This window comes from Myotis yumanensis, unplaced genomic scaffold (genome assembly GCF_028538775.1).
Source record: "Myotis yumanensis isolate MYYU_CA2020_CCGP unplaced genomic scaffold, mMyoYum1.0.hap1 SCAF_9, whole genome shotgun sequence".
Classification (NCBI taxonomy): Eukaryota; Metazoa; Chordata; class Mammalia; order Chiroptera; family Vespertilionidae; genus Myotis; species Myotis yumanensis.
In genome coordinates, this window is record NW_027223760.1 from 998,242 (window position 1) to 1,017,955 (window position 19,714).

A 19,714-nucleotide genomic window follows, 5' to 3' on the forward strand; every position below is an offset into this window, starting at 1 on the left:
CGGGAAAATAACCAGGTCTTCAGAACGATCAATTCATGTTAGGGTCCAGGCCAGAGAGAAGTACATTTTTCTTGAAACTGAGTCACATTAGTAAAGTAAAAATCTGACTTTCAAGTCTGTTATTCAAGATAGCACCCTTTGTTAAAGTTACTGTTAGACACAGATCTTGTGAAATCACGAAATAAAAACGATCCCGTTCTTACCTGGCGCCCTCCGGACAGGAGTTGTAAGTAAAGTGCAATGGTTTTAGGACATTCTCTAACAAAACTTTTGCTATAGGAACTCGAGATAAATCAGAATACTCAATACTTGATGGAAGCTTGCTGTTAATTAACAAATAGAGAGATCTATAATACCCTAAAAAAAAAAGGAAAAACACATATTTAAAATGTGGTGCTTTTTCTTCTATGAGGAAAATAACGTGTCAGTTTTTAAATGCTTTTTACAAAACTCTAATCAGTCCAAATTTTAGTGAATTCTTCAACATTACGGAAAACTTTATAAACAAGTACGTAAGTTTCTGAAATGATGTAAACTCAATGCATTGTTGATTGTCCAGCATCAACGATGGTCAACCCATCCATCAGCTAGCCTCCACCCATCGGAAGCAAATCCAAGACATGACCACGTCCACGTGCTGCCAAAGATGAGGACTTTATTTTTCTTAAAAATACCATGATCACAGCTAAAATGAATTCACAGCAATTCTTTAATATGACAAATATCTAGCCAGTGTTCAAGTCTCATGCTATAAATTTTATTTAACTAGTTTGCTTGAATCAGGATCCAAGTAAGGCCCATATACTGGGATTTAAAAAATTTCTCTCTTACGCATCCTCCAGGTAGTTTTGTGGGGTTTTTAAAATATAAATTTATTTTATTGTTGAGTCTTACAGATGTCCCCATTTTCCCCCGTTACCCATCTTCTACCCCAACCCAGGCCTTCACCTGTCTATTATCTGTGTCTATGGGCTATGACCAGTTTGTATTTCTAAATCCCTTCACCTCCTTCACCCACCTCTCCAACCCCCCTTCAATTTGGCAACTGTCAAAATGATCACTGTTTCTATGAGTCTGTTTCTATTCTATATATATATAAATATAGATTCTTCTTTCTTCTCCTTCTTCTTCTTAAGAATACCCTTCAACATTTCATGTAATACTGGTTGGTGGTGATGACTCCTTTAGCTTTTTCTTGTCTGTGAAGCTCTTTATCTGACCTTCAATTCTAAATGATAGCTTTGCTGGGTAAAGTAATCTTGGTTGTAGGTCCTTGCTTTTCATCACTTTGAATATTTCTTGCCACTCCCTTCTGGCCTGCAAAGTTTCTGTTGAGAAATCAGCTGATAGTCTTATGGGTACTTCCTTGTAGGTAACTGACTGTTTTTCTCTTGCTGCTTTTAAGATTCTCTCTTTGTCTTTTGCTTTTGGCATTTTAATTATGATGTGCCCTGGTGTGGGCCTCTTTGGGTTCATCTTGTTTGGGACTCTGTGCTTCCTGGACTGGTATGGCAATTTTTTTCACCAGGTAAGGGAAGGTTTCTGTCATTTTTTCAAATAGGTTTTCAATATCTTGCTCTCCCTCTTCTTCAGGCACCTCCATGAGGCGCTTGATTGTTCCAGAGGCTCCTTACACTATCTTCATATTTTTGGATTCTTTTTTCTTTTTGCTCTTCTGATTAGGTATTCTTTGCTTCCTTATATTCCAAATTCTTGATTTGATTCTTGAAGTTCTCTACTCTACTATTAATTCCCTATAAATTATTCTTTATTTCAGTTAGTATAGCTTTCATTTCTGGCTGATATCCTTTTTTATGATGTTGATGTTCTCACTAAATCCCTTAAAGCTCTCATTAAGATCCTTGAGCGTCCTTATAACTATTGTTTTGAACTCTGTATCTGGTAGTTTTCTTGCTTCCATTTCATTTAGTTTTTTTTGAGATTTCTCATCTTCTTTCATTTGTGACATGTTTCTTTTGACTCTGTATTTTGGCTGTCTCCCTGGGTTTGTTTCTATGTATTAAGAAGATCTGCTATGTCTCCTGGGTTAGGTATCCTGTAGGACCCAGTGGCTCAGTCCCCCAGTCACCAGAGATGGGAGCTCTAGGCACACCGGTGTGAGCTGTGTGCACCATCCTGTTGTAGTTGAGCCTTGGGTGATGTTGGCATCGAGAGGAATTGACCCCCAGGCCACTTTGCTGTAAGGAACAGCTGCAACTATAACATACGAGCTGCTGTGCAAGAGACACCCCTGTGGAGCAGGACATGCTTCAGTGGGGTGCTGGTGCTCACTGAGTCTTCACTTGGTGTCTGTCACTTGTGGAGGTGGTAGGCTTGTAATCTGGTGTGGTCGAAGCTGTCCACTGGGTGTACTGATTCTCAGGCCTCCCAGGAGGTGCAAAATCAGACTCTGCCTATGCCCTGCACAGGGCCACCCAGCAAGAGCTGCAAGGCAACCTGCAGATGGCTGCTACTTGTGTTGGGCTTGGAGGTGTCCTGGAGAGACCAAGCTATGAATCAGGGTGGGCTGCCGCTAGTGCCATGCCTACAGCCTCTTATTGAGAGGTGCGGGGCACGCTGAGGCCAGCTCCTGCTTATTTGAGAGGTTTTAGGAAAGTTCAAAACATGAGGCAAGAGAGACCAGGTATATGGAAAAGCCACTGGAGCCTGGCCAGTGTGGCTCAGTGATTATGTGGTGACACTTGAACCAAGAGGTCATTGGTTCAATTCCCAGTCAGGGAATAATGCTGGGGTTGTGGGCTTAATCCCCACTTGGGGGCATGCAGGAGGCAGCCAATTAATGATGTTTCTCTCTCATTGATATTTCCCTCCCTCTCTCTCTCCCCCACTCTCCCTTCCTCTGAAAAAAAAAAAAAAGTGTTCCTATCTTTCTATCCCTCTCCAATCCTCTCTAAAATCAAAAAAAGAAACGAAAAGCCATTGGAATTGACTTAGATGAGCCTGCAAGTAGTGGGGAGGGTGGGGGCGGGGTCTCAGAGCATCCCCAGCGCAGGGTGAACAGTGCGGGCCAGGCCGATGGAGGTTCGGAGATGGTGCCTGTCTCTCTGCAGTGTGGCAGGAGAGCTCAGCAAAGGAACACTGGCCTCTGCCAGCACTTCTGTCTGGGAGAAAGCTGCCCCTCCAGCTCTTGCCCTGATTCCAGACAAGTTAGTTCCTCCCCGAATGTCCCAGGTTCCTTTCACACTGCTGCCCCAGCGCTGGAGCTCAGAGGGAATGAAATGAGTCTGAATAAGTCCATGCCTGGGCCCTTTAACAGGAACTGCCTGGACTCCTGCAGCCTCCCCTCCCCGCACACACACCCTCACTCAGCCACAATCTCAGCTGGTTTTTACAGCCACAAGTTGTAGGGACTTATCTTCCCAGTACTGGAACGATGGCGTGGTGTGGGGCTGGGACCCCTCGGACCTCAGGAAAACCTCCACAGCCAAGATATTCCTCCACATGTGGGTGTGGGAGCAGCTGGTTCCACCGCGCACCCCCCCCCCCCCCCCCCCCGCATGTCTCCGCCCTTCCTACAAGTCTTGATGTGCTTCTTTAATTCCCTAGTTGTAGGACTTCCGTTCAGCTAGATTTCAGGTGGTTCTGAATGATGGCTGCTCTGTATTTTAGTTGTAATTTTGATCTGGTTATGGGAGGCGGTGAGTCCCATGTTTCCCTATGCTACCATCTTGACCGGAACCTCTCAGTTTTGTTTTGAAATATCTTGCTGACTCATGGTCTTAAACATACTGATGTATTTTGACCCACTGCATTGTCATCCTGATACTCAGACTGTCCTCTCTCTGGCCAATACTCAGGCTGCCCTCTTTTTGGCCAATGGAGTGGACTTTGGGGGGCTCCTGGGACCCAGGTCTCACTTTTTCATCTACTCAATGAGATCTGGAATCAGCCTTTTCTCCAGGGACTTATATTCCTTTGAGAGAAAATTGTATCTTTATGGATCACAAAATGGGCACTAAGCAATCTATTTAAAAGGCAACTCCATGTGAATAGAAGCAATGACTTTCACAATCTCTCTAAGCTTTTGTGGGATTTCTGGTGGTATCACCAACAACCCAAATCATCTAGTCTTTTAGAAACATGTGCCTCTTTCTAATCCACTCTTGGGGTGCCGCCTGTGAACACCTCAGCACTGCACAGACACACCTGGTGGTGCACCTGGGAAACAGCCATTGCTGGCTTTGCCCCTGAAAACAGTAGGACCCAGATGTGCACTCAAGTCATGAACACCAAGCAATGACCACTCAGTGCTCCATCGTCAGACCCCCTTTGTTAACCACCTCAACAGACAGTGGTGACCAGTGAAACGCGACTGCTAAGATTTCATAGAATAATGTCAGAAAGTAATTTACCAAAACAGCTGAAGAAAGGCTATGGTACAAAGATGCTAGAAGCAGCAGCTTCAGTGCACGATTTTGAAGCATTTCCCATTTCTAGACACATTCTGAACTAATGCGTATTTTAGTTTTCATTATACTTTTTTTTTTTTTAAATATATTTTATTGATTTTTTACAGAGAGGAAGGGAGAGGGACAGAGAGTTAGAAACATCAATGAGAGAGAAACATCAATCAGCTGCCTCCTGCACACCCCCTACTGGGGATGTGCCCGCACCCAAGGTACATGCCCTTGACCGGAATCGAACCCAGGACCCTTCAGTCCACAGGCTGACACTCTATCCACTGAGCCAAACCGGTTAGGGCTTCATTATACTTTTAGAAAACAAGAAAAGTAAAAATTCTAATTAAATGCTTATTCTTAAATCAATATACTAGATACACCAATGAAAACAATGGACCATTTCTGATTATCACTAATTTGTTTTTTAAAAGATCAAATTCCATCAATTTAAATTTACTTTTTAACTAATTCCCTAATCTTATAGCAAACTAAGAAGGGTGTCTTTTTTTAAGAAAAAAAAAAACCTAAGCCAAACAGTAAGGTTGAGATGTATAAGACTTTAAATTAATTTTTACAGTTTTAACATTAGGATTAAATTAGCTAGATTTAATCCAGATTAGTCCATCACTTCAAGCAAACAAAAGCAAACTTACTTATGCTTTATCAGCACGAACTTCTTCCCAGAACTTATAATACATATTTTTAATGCTAACTAATACTCTGGAGTCCAAGTCCTGAAGTATTTGACTTTCTACCTGAGGAAACACTGGGAATCAGATTTTTAAATTGTTTTATTTTATACTATTTAATTTGATCATAAACCTTGTAAAATCATATGCATTTCATAGTCTTTCTCCAAATGATGTCACTGATGTGTCCCCAGGCCCATCCTCTTCAGAGCATCAGTGCACAAAGCTGTCCCAGCAGGCTGGGAAGAAAATAAAAGACACCACGTGTCTTCCTCTCCTCTATGAACTAAGGTGGTGCCTCAAGACCGCGTCGCAGTGGGACAGGTCCCGCTGGCAGATCTGCCCGTCCCAGTGCAGCACGGCCATGGAGGGCTGGCCACTGCACTGCAGACAGCGTGTGACCAGTGTGCCCAGGAGGACGGCTGGCAGCAGACATACACTATCTCGCTTCACTTACAAGCGATGGGAAAACGCAAGTGAAGAGACTGAACACATTTCCAAATGTTAGGTTGGGTGGAGACAAGGGCAGATGTCAGGATGTGCGACCACCAGCACATGCTCCCTCAACTGTGCATGCTGCTTCTGTGCCAAGTCCCAGGCGATGCTCAAAGAAAGTGTGCTCACCTCACCCAAGGCCAGCCCCAGCTCAGCCCAGCTCGGACCCGCCCGCCACTTACCATTCTGAATCATGTAGTGCAAAACTTGCTCAATTACTGACACCACATAGCTAGCATCTTGTAAAACAGGTAAGTAAGTCTTCTCGGATGAAAACACCTCAAGCATTCTCATTGGAAGTGCAACATTCAAATTGTCATCATTACAGTTTTGCAATAACCTGTAAAAAGGAAAAAAGGGATTCACATACTTATATGATAGCACACATCGCCGTTTCCTCAGGTTGGTGCTTGAACCACTCTGCTCTCCTACCGGAATGTCTTTGGAAGAGGCCGACTCAGACAGACAGGAAAATAAGCAAATTTTCTGTCATTCACACTTTTTTTTGAAACCTTATTACGTGCCCAAGAGTATGTTGGCACTGGGCTTACAGAGATGAAAAGTGCACCACCACTAAGAGATAGGCGGGAAAGAGTGCGGACCACAAACGCAGCTACGAACTGCTGTGGTCCATGGACTGCAGCTAATGCAGCGCAGCGAGGGCCTCTTCTCTGTAAAGGGCCTGTTAGCTCCGTCAAAGACGTCAAGACTTTCCATCCTTGCAACGTCCACTCCGCAGAAAAGTTAACTTATATTTCTGGCCCTAAATCATCTATTATTATTTTTTTTAAATATATTTTATTGATTTTTTACAGAGAGGAAGGGAGAGGGATAGAGAGAAACATCAATGAGAGAGAAACATCGGTCAGCTGCCTCCTGCACACCCTCTACTGGGGATGTGCCCGCAACCAAGGTACATGCCCTTGACCGGAATCAAACCTGGGACCCTTCAGTCCGCAGGCCGGCGCTCTATCCACTGAGCCAAACCGGTTAGGGCTCATCTATTATTTTGACTAAAGAGAACTATAAGAAAAAAATAGGCAGAAGGGAAGGCTTAGATGTTACCTAATTCCCCCAAGGTTACTTTTGACCCCTCCCGTCAACCCCTTCCTCTAACTCCCATCCCAACCAACTTTGTTTGTCGATATAAACTAGTTTGCATTTTCTACTATTTTATAGAAGAAACCGTACAGTGTGGATGTCTAGGTTCTTTCTGAGATTCATTTAATGTGTCAAAACCTTAGACCACATTCTGGCGAGTGCCCACTGCACAGATCACCACCTGTGTCACCTGCTCACGTGCTGGTGGGCACCGGGGCCATCCACCCTCTTGCTACTGTACATGAAGCTGCTATGAACACGCAAGGACAAGCCTCCCCAGGTTAGATTCCGGGGCTCTGCTCCCTCTGCAGGACTCCTCAGTATTCACCATTCCTCCCTCTTCCTCCTCAACACCTCTCATTAGTCAGCGTTCACCGTGTCTGCATAAAGACACTCCTGTTTTACTTAGGGATGTTGCTCCGTCTCCGCTGCAGACTGGACCCAGCGCGCAGCAGGGACCATGAAGTTCCGTAATAAATGAAGACCCTCAAAGCCAACCCAAGGGTTGTGCCTAATGGAGGCCCACCTAAGAAGAAATGCAATGTCAACATTCACTAGCTTCTAAAAAATTACCTTTACTTTCTTTTTTTAAAGTGTATTTTTATTGATTTCAGAGAGGAAGGGAGAGGGAGAGAGAAACATCAATGATGAGAGAGAATCCCCAACTGGCTGCCTACCACATGCCTCCACTGGGGATTGGGCCCACACACTGGACATATACTTCGACTGGGAATCGAATTGTGACCTCCTGGTTCACAAGTCAATACTCAACCACTGAGCCACACCAGCTGGGCAAATTACCTTTACTTTCAACATAAATTTGTAGGCAAGCAAGTACTCACAATGTCAGTGTGAAATAGAAGGCACCCAGACAGCGTGGACTCCAAGAGCTGTGCTGGATGGCAGCAACAGCCCTGTCCCGAAAGGTGCAGAGATGCTACCTCCCATGGCAACACCTGGAACACGCCATGTTCAAGGAGAGGAAAAAGGACACTTGAGGACTGAGATGGCCAGAGACCATTCCAGTGGTTCTCAACCTTCCTAATGCCGCGACCCTTTAATACAGGTTCCTCATGTTGTGGTGACCCCAACCATAAAATTATTTTTGTTGCTACTTCATAACTGTAATTTTGCTACTGTTATGAATCGTAATGTAAATATCTGATATGCTATATGTGTTTTCCGATGGTCGCGACCCACAGGTTGAGAACCGCTGCAGAGGTTTAGCCACCAGTCCCACCAGCCAGTAGAGAACTGAACTATTGGACCTGGAAGGACCTGTCTTACCCAACACACCTCAGTTTATGAGCAAGGAGAATGAGACCCAGTGACGCCCGTCTGGCCTGCAGGCTGGCTCCTGACACTACACCGCCCCAAGTCCCACTTATCCTAAAGTTACACAGCATCAACTTCCATGCTATCCATTCATTCATTACCTTATACACATCCTCTTTCAAACACAAAACTCTACTTTCCTAGCTCTTAAAAAGTAAGCTTAAACTCCTGCAGGATGGGGAGACCTTCAGAGCAGAAGCCAGCCACACCCTTTCTCTGGAACTTCCAGAGCACCCAAATCCAGGTGAAACTGCTGGCTGTTAACATCACGCACCTGAAATAAACTGCTAACACAGTGCTTCTACTTTCGTCTTGTTAAAGCTTCATGGTTCCTCAGAGGAAACAGCCTGGCCCAGGCTTCCCTGGGAAGGACAAGTTGAGCCTAGGACACTGTGGCCACAGAAAGCAGAAACGCTCTCAAAACTCGCCTGGGGCCGTGTCGAAGGACACAGGCGCTCCTTACAGGGCTCCCTCCACCTCAGCATGACCATCACAAGGAACAGCTGACCATCACACACTGTATTTTTAAAGTACAGGAGGCCTTACTGGGACTAAAGGGGAAAGGCACAAATAATGCCAACCAACAGTCCCTGATGGAACAACAAAGTGAGAAAAAATACCGGCATCTTATCAACCACGAACGTTTCAACTGATTCAGGTACAGAGCATCACCAAATGCCAAACCCAGGGGTGAACGGTGGTGCTGACGAGAGGTCAATCCCCACCCGGGGGCTGCACCTTAACAGGAAAGCTGCTTCTCCCTCCACAGCCGCACCGATCCCGGGAGACTCCCCAAGTGTCTTCAGTGTGGCCGCTAGGACTCACACCACCTGCCATGACACCTGTTAACAGCTCACACTGACTACGCAGCGGTTCTCAACCTGCGGGTCGCGACCCCTTTGGCCGCCGAACGACCCTTTCACAGGGGTTGCCTAAGACCATCCTGCATATCAGATATTTATATTACGATTCATAACAGCAGCAATATTACAGTTATGAAGTAGCAACAAAAATAATTTTATGGTTGGGTCACAACGTGAGGAACTGTATTTAAAGGGCCAGAAGGTTGAGAACCACTAAACTACAGCACTGGCTCTCATCAGGGTGCCACCTGGCAGTGTCTGAGACACGCTTGGTTGAGGGGGTGCCCCCACCATCTACTGGGCAGTGGGTTCCAGGCAGGAAGCTGCTCATCATCTGCAAGGCACCACAGAGATGGCCCAGCCCAGAAGGTGCATGGGACAGGCTGAGAACCCGGACCTGGACCAGACTGCAGCTTGCAGGACACAGGAGAGGGGCTGATGGAATGGGCCCAGGACCATGGAAACAAACAGGAGAGGTATTTTTGAGATAACCGAGGAAACATGAATGTTGACTGTGTTACGGGACATCAGAGAATTACTATGAATTACCATAGATGTGAGAATAGCATTATGGTTACAGCAAGAACATGCTACTTTTAGGAGATATGGGTGAACTGGGTGAAGTACCATGCCATCTGCAACGTGCTTTCAAATGCTTTGGAAAAACAACACGCATATGTAAATGTGGCAAAATGTTAACCTATGAATTTAGGAGGAGGATATAAAGATACTAGAGGCCGGGTGCATGACATTCGTGCACTGGGGGGAGTGGGGGGCCCTCAGCCTGGCCTGTGCCCTCTCGCAGACCAGGACCCCCAAGGGGTCCTTAGTGCTGCTGCGGTGGGAAAGCTTCCCTCCACTGCTGCTGCGCTTGCCAGCTGTGAGCCCGGCTTCTGGCTGAGCAGTGCTCCCCCTATGGGAGTACACTGACCATCAAGGGACAGCTCCTGCGTTGAGCGTCTGTCCCCTGGTGGTCAGTGCGCATCATAGCAACCAGTTGTTCCGCCATTCGGTCAATTTGCATATTAGGGTTTTATTATATAAGACTAGAGGCCTGGTGCACGAAATTCGTGCACAGGGGTGGGGGTGGGGGGTCCCTCATCCCCGCCTGCACCCTCTGCAATTTGGGACCCCTACACCTTTTTCTTATCTAGCTAACATCTTCACATTTAAAAAAATTAACTGAAATACCACCTACTCTAGGAAATCCTCTTTGAACAAATCTCTTTACAATCTGTATTAAGTATTTTTATAGTATATCATTCTTTTTCTTTAACAGCAACTTAGAGTGGATGCAATGTGCTTCTCATTCTTGCATGATTTTTTTCTTCTTGCTCTTGTAATAGCAAAGCTTATCCAATTTACATTTGCCCTTCAAGGGCTTATATTTGGTTCAGGTTCTAGTTGGCTCCCTGCTTTTTTTTTTTAAGCAATAAATTTGGGTTGTGATAGTAAGCCTCACTTGTAATCAAGCTGTAGGTCTCCCTATCTGAATATTTCTATAATACCTATCACTTTAGCATACCAGAGATTGTGCTCATTTATAGAAAATAACAATAAATGTCACCTGATCATTTGCTCTTCTAGTAATATTTTATAGCAAGATGTATTATTATAGTAATTTAACTATTACAAAACTGAGGTGTGCAGAAATAAATCACACTGAACAATAAAGAATGACTCAAATATCAAAGCATAGTACACTTAGGGCCTCCCTTGTCCTGTGCCTCAGATATCATAGCATATTACACAGTTCACATGGAACTCAGTTTCCTATAAAATAGGAAGAGATCCCATACTCATGAAGCAGCTACTTCCACACATATTTTTTTTATTTAATTCACAGCACATACTCTTCATATTAATTGTTGGAAAATCATCCTAGCAATTGCCTCTGTTCCTCTCTGTATTGTTGCCTTACATTCTGATGTCATTACTGCGCTTTTATCATCCACTCGCTCTAATAAGATTGTTAATTATTTAAGGGCAGAGATCATGACTTGAGCTTGTGTGTTCCCTGTCATGGTGCCTAGATAAATACTCAAATGCCATCCAGTCCAAATGACTGTGATGAGAGAGGCCACTGTCGCTGGAGACCTCTGATTTTGATTTAAGGGGCCTCACCTGTTCTGCACCTTTACAGAGGAGTAGTGGCTGAGGGAATTTGAGAAAACCGAGACAGAATTCTCCTCCTAAAAGATTTTGCTAAGCTGGTGCCCGGGAACACCGGGCATTTGTCCAATTAAAACCTGGACACACAGCAATAACAAAGGCACTGGTCTCCTACTGCTAATGCCTAGGGATCAAACCCCAGCCTGCAGGAACTCGTCCCTGCAGTCAGGACCCGGCGCTGGGTGGACCTGGGCTGGTGCTCCTAACTCTGGGGAGAGGGAGACTTCCTGTGGCTGCAGGCTAGAGGTCCCAGACTCGGTGCCACCCACCCAAACAGGTCCATAGTGCAGGCTGGTCAGAAGGGCTTCTTCGCCTGGGATCATGGAGAGGCGTGCCTGTTCTGTTCGCCCACGATTGATTGCGGGGAGGCCTGTTCTGTTTGCCCTGCGAGCGATTCCAGGGAGGCCTGTTCTGTTTGCCCAGGTATCCATCGTGGGGAGGCCTGTTCTGTTCACCCTGTGAGCGATCACAGGGAGGCCTGTTCTGTTCGCCCTGCGATCGATGAGGGGAGGCCTGGCCTGGCCTGTTCGCCCTGTGATGGGCGCTGGGCTGGGGGGCGTGGACCTGGGCTGCTGCTTGGCGCATGCGCAAGTGGGCAGGAACATCCGCTTGGCGCCTGCGCCCATAGGCGTTCTGGGGCCCCAGCTGTTCAGGGCCTATGCACGAGCCTACAGGCTAGGAGAGGCCTGGGTCCCGAGGATGTTCCCAGGACCCAGGCCGCTCGGCGCCTGTGTATACAAATTAACCCGCCATCTTTGTCGGGTTAATTTCCATACTCTCCTGATTGGCCAGTGAGCATAGTGGAGGGACGGTCAATTTACATGTTTCTCTTTTATTATATAGGATTCTTTCAATTACTGTGGGTGATAGAAATTTTTCAAAACAAAAAGTTGGAAAGAAAGGAGAAATTATATTTTGATACATCATCTATTGAAATTACTTGCTAAATGATTATCTTTCAAAAGCATGTTAGGCCCTGGCTGGTTTGGCTCACTGGTTGGAGTGTCAGCCCATGGACAGAAGGGTCTGGGTTCAGCCAGGTATGGTATATTTTCAAACTTCTTGTGGCACACCGGTTGAAAATCGCTGCTCTAGAGTATGGTGCATATAATGTATTTTTCAAAGTAAAAATTTCCTCCGAGCCGGTTTGGCTCAGTGGATAGAGCGTCAGCCTGCGGACTCAAGGGTCCCGGGCTCGATTCCGGTCAGGGGCATGTACCTTGGTTGCAGGCACATCCCCAGTGGGGAGTGTGCAGGAGGCAGCTGATCGATGTTTCCCTCTCATCGATGTTTCTAACTCTCTATCCCTTTCCCTTCCTCTCTGTAAAAAATCAATAAAATATAATTTAAAAAAAAAAAAAGTAAAAATTTCCAAAAAACACAAGGCGTTAGGAAAAAAAAAAGGAAATTCTTGGGATTTGTGGTCCTCTGGGTTCTCTCGCTTTTATGAGGTTCTCTACTTTTTGGATCAGCTAAATATTTTGGGAAAGTATGTTAACCCCTAGAGTGCCGGGGAGTGCAATCGCGCTCCTCCTGTCTTTCGCCAAAAGTGCCGGGAGCGCTATCAAAGCTTCAAAATGGCATCCAGTTCTAAGTCTGCTTTTATTAGTGATAATGATATTGCTAAATATGACAATGTAATAAAGGTTTCCTTAAGTTTTTGAACATGTAACTTCATTTACTTGCGATTCATAATTTTTTTTCCTAAACTGCTGTAAAATCAGCAAAAATGCCTTGGCAATTTTAGCATAGTTCCTAGGATATTGGTTGGCACTCAAAGGGTTAATGAGGCCTAGTTCTGAGAGGAATCCTAAACAAGCTTTTCTAATGCAGCCTCTAGAAAATTAACTGAAATTGTATCCAGGCTCAGAATCATTTCAAACTTCTGCTACTGCAGATACAGCAATTGTATAAAGATGGCGAAAATACAAACTTGCTCTTTCACTTAGGTACTAACAGTTCACATCCCTGAAACATGTGATTTTGTAGACTGAATCCAAGCAAGTCATGGAAATGGCTTACTTCAGGTTCATGCATAAGTCACACTGAGAGCCTGGCAAAAGGCAGGCTTCAAAGGCAGAGGCCCTGGAGAGCAGAACTGTTCTCACCGCAGGAGGCCTCGCTATTGGCCAATCCATTCCCTAGTAACCAGGTGTGGGAATGATGCCAGATGCCAGATACTCAAGGCCTTGTTGATAGTATGCTGGATGGCCAAGGCCACTCTGAACATGGGAATCTGAATGAGAATGTTCAAGACTAAGATACCATTTGCAGACGCAAGGCCACAGCGATCTCAAGGTACACTGTGCCCTTCTATAACCCAAATGATGGATGTAACTACTGGAACGAGGCCTCTTTTGTCTAAGTAGCATTAAAGTACTAGTGGCCCGGTGCACAGATTCATGCACATTGAAAGGAAATTAATTAGAAGAAATATTTAAATATTGCGATTCACCATTTCTCTATAACAGAAGTGTCAACCAAATTCACAATCGACAATGCAGATAGAAACACACGTGTGTGATTGGTGCCAGTGAGAGCTTTATATGCATTGCGCGCATGTGCGAGTCAACTTAGCCTTTTATAGATAGAATAAACTTGCTTAATTAGACCTGCTTTCTGATGTAGCTAAAGTTTTTCCAGCCCAGTGAAGCACCCCAACTTCTCTTTCAGGTAATTGTCAGTAACACAGTAGTAAATATCAACATGAAGCAGATTATTATTGCAAGTCACACAGGGAGAACAAAGGGTAAAGTATTTAACTGCAGCAGTTTTTGACTATATTCTGCGCAGTGAGAAAACCTGAAGTCATTTTCAAGGTCCACCATTTCTTAACTTCTTTTCATTCGGGTCAGGTTTCTAAACGTTCTAAATCATTTTCCAACTAATTAAAAGAAAACAGGATTCCACTGAGTATCCTGTCTACCTACTCCAGGACTTCTGTGAGTATCAAATGAGATGAGGCATGGGAAAACGCTTCACAGACATTTGGTTAAAGTGTGAAATGTTTGCCCCTGGCTATAAAGGAAGTCGTGTTTTGGAGCTGAAGAAACTTCAAGGAGGCTAGTCGTAGCTAGGTGCCGTTTATTGTTAAATGGCCTGTCGCAAGGGAGAGGAAGCCGGGTGTTGCTACGTGACGTCATTACCCGGCGCCCACAGTAACTATTTCTAGGCTGGACTGTGAGCCACATTTTGTGCCACGGGGTGGTGGTGGGGCTTGGGTCCCACTTGGGGGAAGCTGAGTGTTGCTTTGTGGGCGCCAGGTCCGTGGGGTCATTTCTCTGTATGCGTAACAGCAGCTCATGCATTGAGGTCTGCCCCCTGGTGGTCACTGCACACTCAGCATATTAGCCTATTATATACAGTAGGTCCTCGGGTTACATTGGAGATCCGTTCCTACGGTGTGACCTAACGCGATTTTCGCTGTAAGTCGGAACCCACCTACATAAGCACCTACGTCACTCACATGGAGCACATACACAGCAGTAATGAAGTCCAACAGTAAAAACAATTTAAAAGAAAGATAACAATTCCTGACCTTTACTTGTGGTAAATAAATGATAAAAAACATAAAGCACATATGTACATACATCGAAATGACAGAACTTTTTTTTTTTTAATAAATAAATGGGAGATGGCAACGTAACCACGAAATGACGTACGTCGAGTCCAACGAACCCCGAGGACTGTTTGTATAGATACTACTAAGGCTAGTGAGCTCAGACGAGGCAGATGAAGCTGAGAGCTGGTGCTGCTACGATGAAAGGCTAAGAGCTCATGGAGAGCTCAGATATGGCTGCCATGTAAAGCTAGTGTGCTAAAGAAGAGAGAGAGGCTGGGGAGGCAGGAGAGGCTACTGAGGCCAGAGAGCTCAGGTGACAATATTATGTGAGGCAATGAGTCTAAGAGCAGTGTGCAGCTGCTCAGATAATAGCTGTGGGTAGAGAGGCTAAAAATGCTGCCTTTGTGGGAAAGATATATTTGTTCACCAGCCGGTGTGTGGCTCCTGTATGGGACTGCTGTGAAGGACTGTTTTGTATGATGGCTATATGGCCACTGGCTTCTATAATAAAGGCTTTCTTATATACACCCAGAACTTCTCATGGCTTCTCGATCTAAGACCTGGTGTCCAAGAGGTCCAGTCCCTGGCAGAGGGGCTCAGACCAGACAGTTAGTGCAATGGGCAGGGTTCGAGAAGGAACCTGCCCCTACAGCTGGCGTAGTCGAGCAGAATTCAGAACAATATATGGGCTCAGAGCAGCAGTGCTCCAGCTGTTTCTGACACCAGGCCTCTGCCGGGTCACACAGTTATCCCAGGGCACACTTGAAAGAAAATATCCCCTGGATGGTACTTTGACCTACATTTTAATGTCTACAGGCCATGTTCACCACGATTAAAAATTTTAACACACAGAATACTTTATCGTATCAAAAGCAAACAATAAAACCCCACTGTCTCAGGTGCTCGTCCAGACATTCAAAGGGATCAGCACATTTACACACGCTGCCGACGACAATGAGATTTACCTGCAACAGAGGCTCATCAACCTCTTTAAATGAAATAAGCATGTAAGTCTGTCGGATCCATCCAACTGCTGGACAAACAGAGAGCTGTGCTTAATGAGGTTCTGATACATCCATATCTGAAACAGCAAAACACACAGATTACAACTCTCAATCCACAGAGCTAGTTGTGACAAATCACCAACATTTTAAATCCCCTCAGGTGGTAAACAGACATGTAACCAACACTAATCGATCAGGCATGGTGAGAAGTGACTCCTCTGGGTTAGGTTTTATTGAGCGGTATACACATGCTGTCAATTGTCCCTTAAAATGGCACTCCGGCAGTAAGCTAAATTACTAAATTTATTACTCAAACAAAGTACACTTAAAACTCACGTAAATCTGAAACAGAAACAGTACATTTGAAAAATGAGCAATCCATACTACAAATACAGGCGACCCCAATGATGAGACTAGTCACACAGGGCACGTGTCCCCAGCACCCTCTCCTGCTGGGTGCTCCAGGCAGCTCTGGCAGGAAAGGCACTCAGGCCCACTGCTCCCAGCAGGCGCTCAGGTGTGTGACACTGAGGTGATGGATGTGTTGTTCCTCAACTAGGTGGCAGGAACCTTTCAGTGTTTATGTACACAGAATCATCACGGTGTACACTTTAAATAACCCACATTTTTATTTGTCAGTTGTGCCTCAATGCAGCTGGGGAAAAAGTCAGGATCACAGAATCACCTCAGCGAATTCAGCAAATATCAGATAGATCTCTAACTCGCATCCTGTTTGTATGGATGCAGCTGCCACAGATGACTCTGAAAACTCAATACCTAATGAGGAATCGCTTCTACTTTATTTGTAACACAGATCACAGGTCAAGTCACTGAAATAAACAAAGGGAGGGAGTGAGGATGGGGAGCTCTATGCTTAGTCCTGCACAGAGCGCCTGACACACACACTGGAAGTCAGGGAATCTGAAGACTGGCCAGGAGACTTCCCCATGTGTAACTGATTTACTGTGTTTATATTTTTGTTTGCAAACTGAATATCAAGTTCACTCTTGTCACATTAACCAGGTTTGACGGCATTTAGTTCTACTGATTCAGACTGCACAGGAGGCTTGGCCTTGTATTTGCTCAGGGCCTGGAGTCAGCATGCGCATTCCCCTTCCAGCTCTCCAGTTGTGCCTGCTGCACCTGTGGAACCCCTGGGAGAGCAACCAGACTTTATACCTGGAGGAGGCAGGAGCAATTCCTAAGGGAAGGGTGCTCGGAGACAACCGGCTGACCGCCCCTCACACTGCCTGTCAGCTCATGGTGATCTTCCCTCTACCAGACCAGAGTACATGGAACCAGGACGACCTGCTGTGGTACTTTCCTGATGCTGCTTCTTCTAAACTTCAGAGAGACGCCTGGAATGACCAGCACTCAGGAAGTCCAGAGTGAAGGGTGAGGGGTGGGGGGTAGGGGGGGAGCCACTGGCACTGCCCCCTAGACCGGCTCTAGTTTATGGCACATTCTTCCCACGGTCCAGCCCAGCTCGCTCAGGAAGCAGTGCTGGGACCTGCAGCCAAACACTGGCCAAGATGGAAGGTATGCCTTTGTTCTCTGCACCGACTGTTCATTTGTGCATCCCTATGTACTCCCACCATTAACTCACACTGCTCCTCATCACTGATAACATCAGAAGCCTAGACCCGTGGTTGGCAAACTGCGGCTCGAGAACCACATGTGGCTCTTTGGCCCCTTGAGTGTGGCTCTTCCTAAGCCTTAGGAGTACCCTAATTAAGTTAATAACATTGTACCTACCTATATAGTTTAAGTTTAAAAAATTTGGATCTCAAAAGAAATTTCAATCGTACTGTTGACATTTGGCTCTGTTGACTAATGAGTTTGCCGACCACTGGCCTAGACAATTTAAGTAGTTCAGTTATCCAATTATATTTTGGTTGTTTTAAGAAAGAGACCCTATAATTTGGAATTTAGACTAAAGAACTTACCGATAACAGGCTATGATATTTACGATTCCCTTCAAATGATCAAAGGCACAGGTGTGGAGGGTTCTGTATGAAACCAGGTGTCAATGACTGTCATGGGTATGTGGTGGATGGCTCAGCACACTATTCTACTTTTTCTAATATTTGAAATTTTCCATATTGAAAATTTACATCGATCTTTAAGAGGTAAAACATATCACCACAAAGACGACCTATTCCCGCTGAGGAAAAGTTCATGAAGATGAGACAGTGGAGGGTTATCTGACTGCATTTTAGAAACTGGAGATTCTATAAAACTAGGTTAGTGAAAAGACAGTTAACACTCACCAAACGTTTTGAGTCTTCGTTCTGTTTGTAAAAAAACAGAAGCTGCCTCACCAAAAGGGTCAGGTTGGGACCATTGGCAATGGAAAGCGTGCCCCCAGCCTGGGACGAGTTAGCACAGCGGTCAAATGCAGTTCTTTGAATTGCGTACTGAAACAGAACAGCGCACAGTCAGCACACAGGCCGCCACTGCGGTGGGCAGTGTACGTAAGTGTTCTCACAGGACTGGGGAAACGGGCAATTATCCTGCCACTGCCGTGGAGTTATGGGTAGCAGGTTAAATAAAACCCAAACACCTGGAATGTAATGGCAGACCCTTCAATGCCCACTAAGACAGTCTTCCACCACTTTCTCCTCTTTAGATTTTTACCTGTGGTTTGGCATGTTTGTATTTTACTATTTTAAGAAACCTCACCTACCTATAGATCTTTAGGTAAATCTAAACTAATAAAAAACTAGTTACTGGGGTAAATACTATTATCAACATTAACTTTCACTAAACAGGCATACAGAAATACATTACATACAACATAGATTCCACATCTAGGAATCCAAGGTCATTATTTAAAACTAGAGGCCCAGTGCATGAATTCGTGCACAGGTGGGGTTCCTCTGGGTGGCCTGCAGGGATCAGGCCAAAACCCGCCGTCCAACGCCGCCTGCAGCTCCTACCTGCCGCTCCTGCTCATCCTGGCCCCACTGTGCCTGCTGCAGGCTCCTGCCCAATCAGTCCCGATTAGGAGAGGCTCCCTCTGCCAAAGCAGCACTCACCAGCCATGAGCCCTGCATCTGGCAACCTCCCAAGGGGAGTGGCCTGCGGGATTGGGCTGAAACTGGCTCTCCGACATCCCCTGAGGGGTCCCGAATAGTGAGAGGGTGCAGGCCAGGCTGAGGGACCCTACCTGGTCATGATCCTGCCGGGGAGGGACCACAGGAGAACTCCAGGGTGTGTCCGGCCCATTTGGCTCAGTCCCAATCTGCTGGACCCCAGCAGCAAGCTAACCTACCAGGCGGAGCATCTGCCCCCTAGTGGTCAGTGCACAACATAGTGAGCGGTTGAGCAGCCTTAGAATATCATTAGCATATTACAGTTTGATTGGTTGTTCCACTGTTCTGCCATTTGGTCTGTTTGCATATTACCCTTTTAATATATAGGACTAGAGGCCCGGTGCACAAAAATTTGTGCACTTGGGAAGGGGGGGGGTCCCTCAGCCCGGCCTGTGCCCTCTCACAGTCTGGGAACCCTCGGGGGATGTCCACCTGCTGGCTTAGGCCTGCTCCCCAGGGGATCGGGCCAAAGCTGGCAGTCAGACATCCCTCTGGCAGCCAGGCAGCCCTTGGGGGATGCCCACTTGCCAGCAGGGAGCAGGCCTAAGCTGCAGTCAAACATCCTTAGCACTGCTGAGGAGGCGGGAGAGGCTCCCACCACCACCGCTGTACTGGCAGTCATTAGCCTGTCTTGTGGCTGAGCAGAGCTCCCCCATGTGGGAGTGCACTGACCACCAGAGGGTAGCTCTTGCATTGAGCGTCTGCCCCCTGGTGGTCAGTGTGTGTCATAGTGACCAGTCATTCCCAGTTGTTCTGCTGTTAGGGTCAATTTGCATATTACCCTTTTATTATATAGGATAGAGGCCTGGTGCATGGGTGGGGGCCAGCTGGTTTGCCCTGAAGGGTGTCCCAGATCAGAGTGGGGGTCCTGCTGGGGTGCCTGGCCAGCCTGGGTGAGGGGCTGAGGGCCGTTTTCAGGCTGGCCACAGCCCCTTCAGGGTGGGGGTCCCCGCTGGTGTGCCTGGCCAGCCTGGGTG

The 19,714-nt window shown here is 46.1% G+C and overlaps 1 protein-coding gene across 4 annotated transcripts in view; it reads right to left on the bottom strand.

Annotated features, from left to right (window-relative positions):
• UBE3C (ubiquitin protein ligase E3C) overlaps positions 1–19,714 on the bottom strand; it is a 121,073-nt gene that overhangs the window by 78,046 nt on the left and 23,313 nt on the right. For all 4 annotated transcript variants that reach the window (XM_070423566.1, XM_070423565.1, XM_070423567.1 and 1 more), the window contains exons 4-7: positions 17,913–18,059; positions 15,604–15,719; positions 5,788–5,945; positions 204–357 (exon numbers count right to left, since the gene is read on the bottom strand). In XM_070423566.1, the coding sequence (XP_070279667.1) occupies positions 204–357; positions 5,788–5,945; positions 15,604–15,719; positions 17,913–18,059 (575 nt within the window). The remainder of the gene's footprint in view (positions 1–203; positions 358–5,787; positions 5,946–15,603; positions 15,720–17,912; positions 18,060–19,714) is intronic.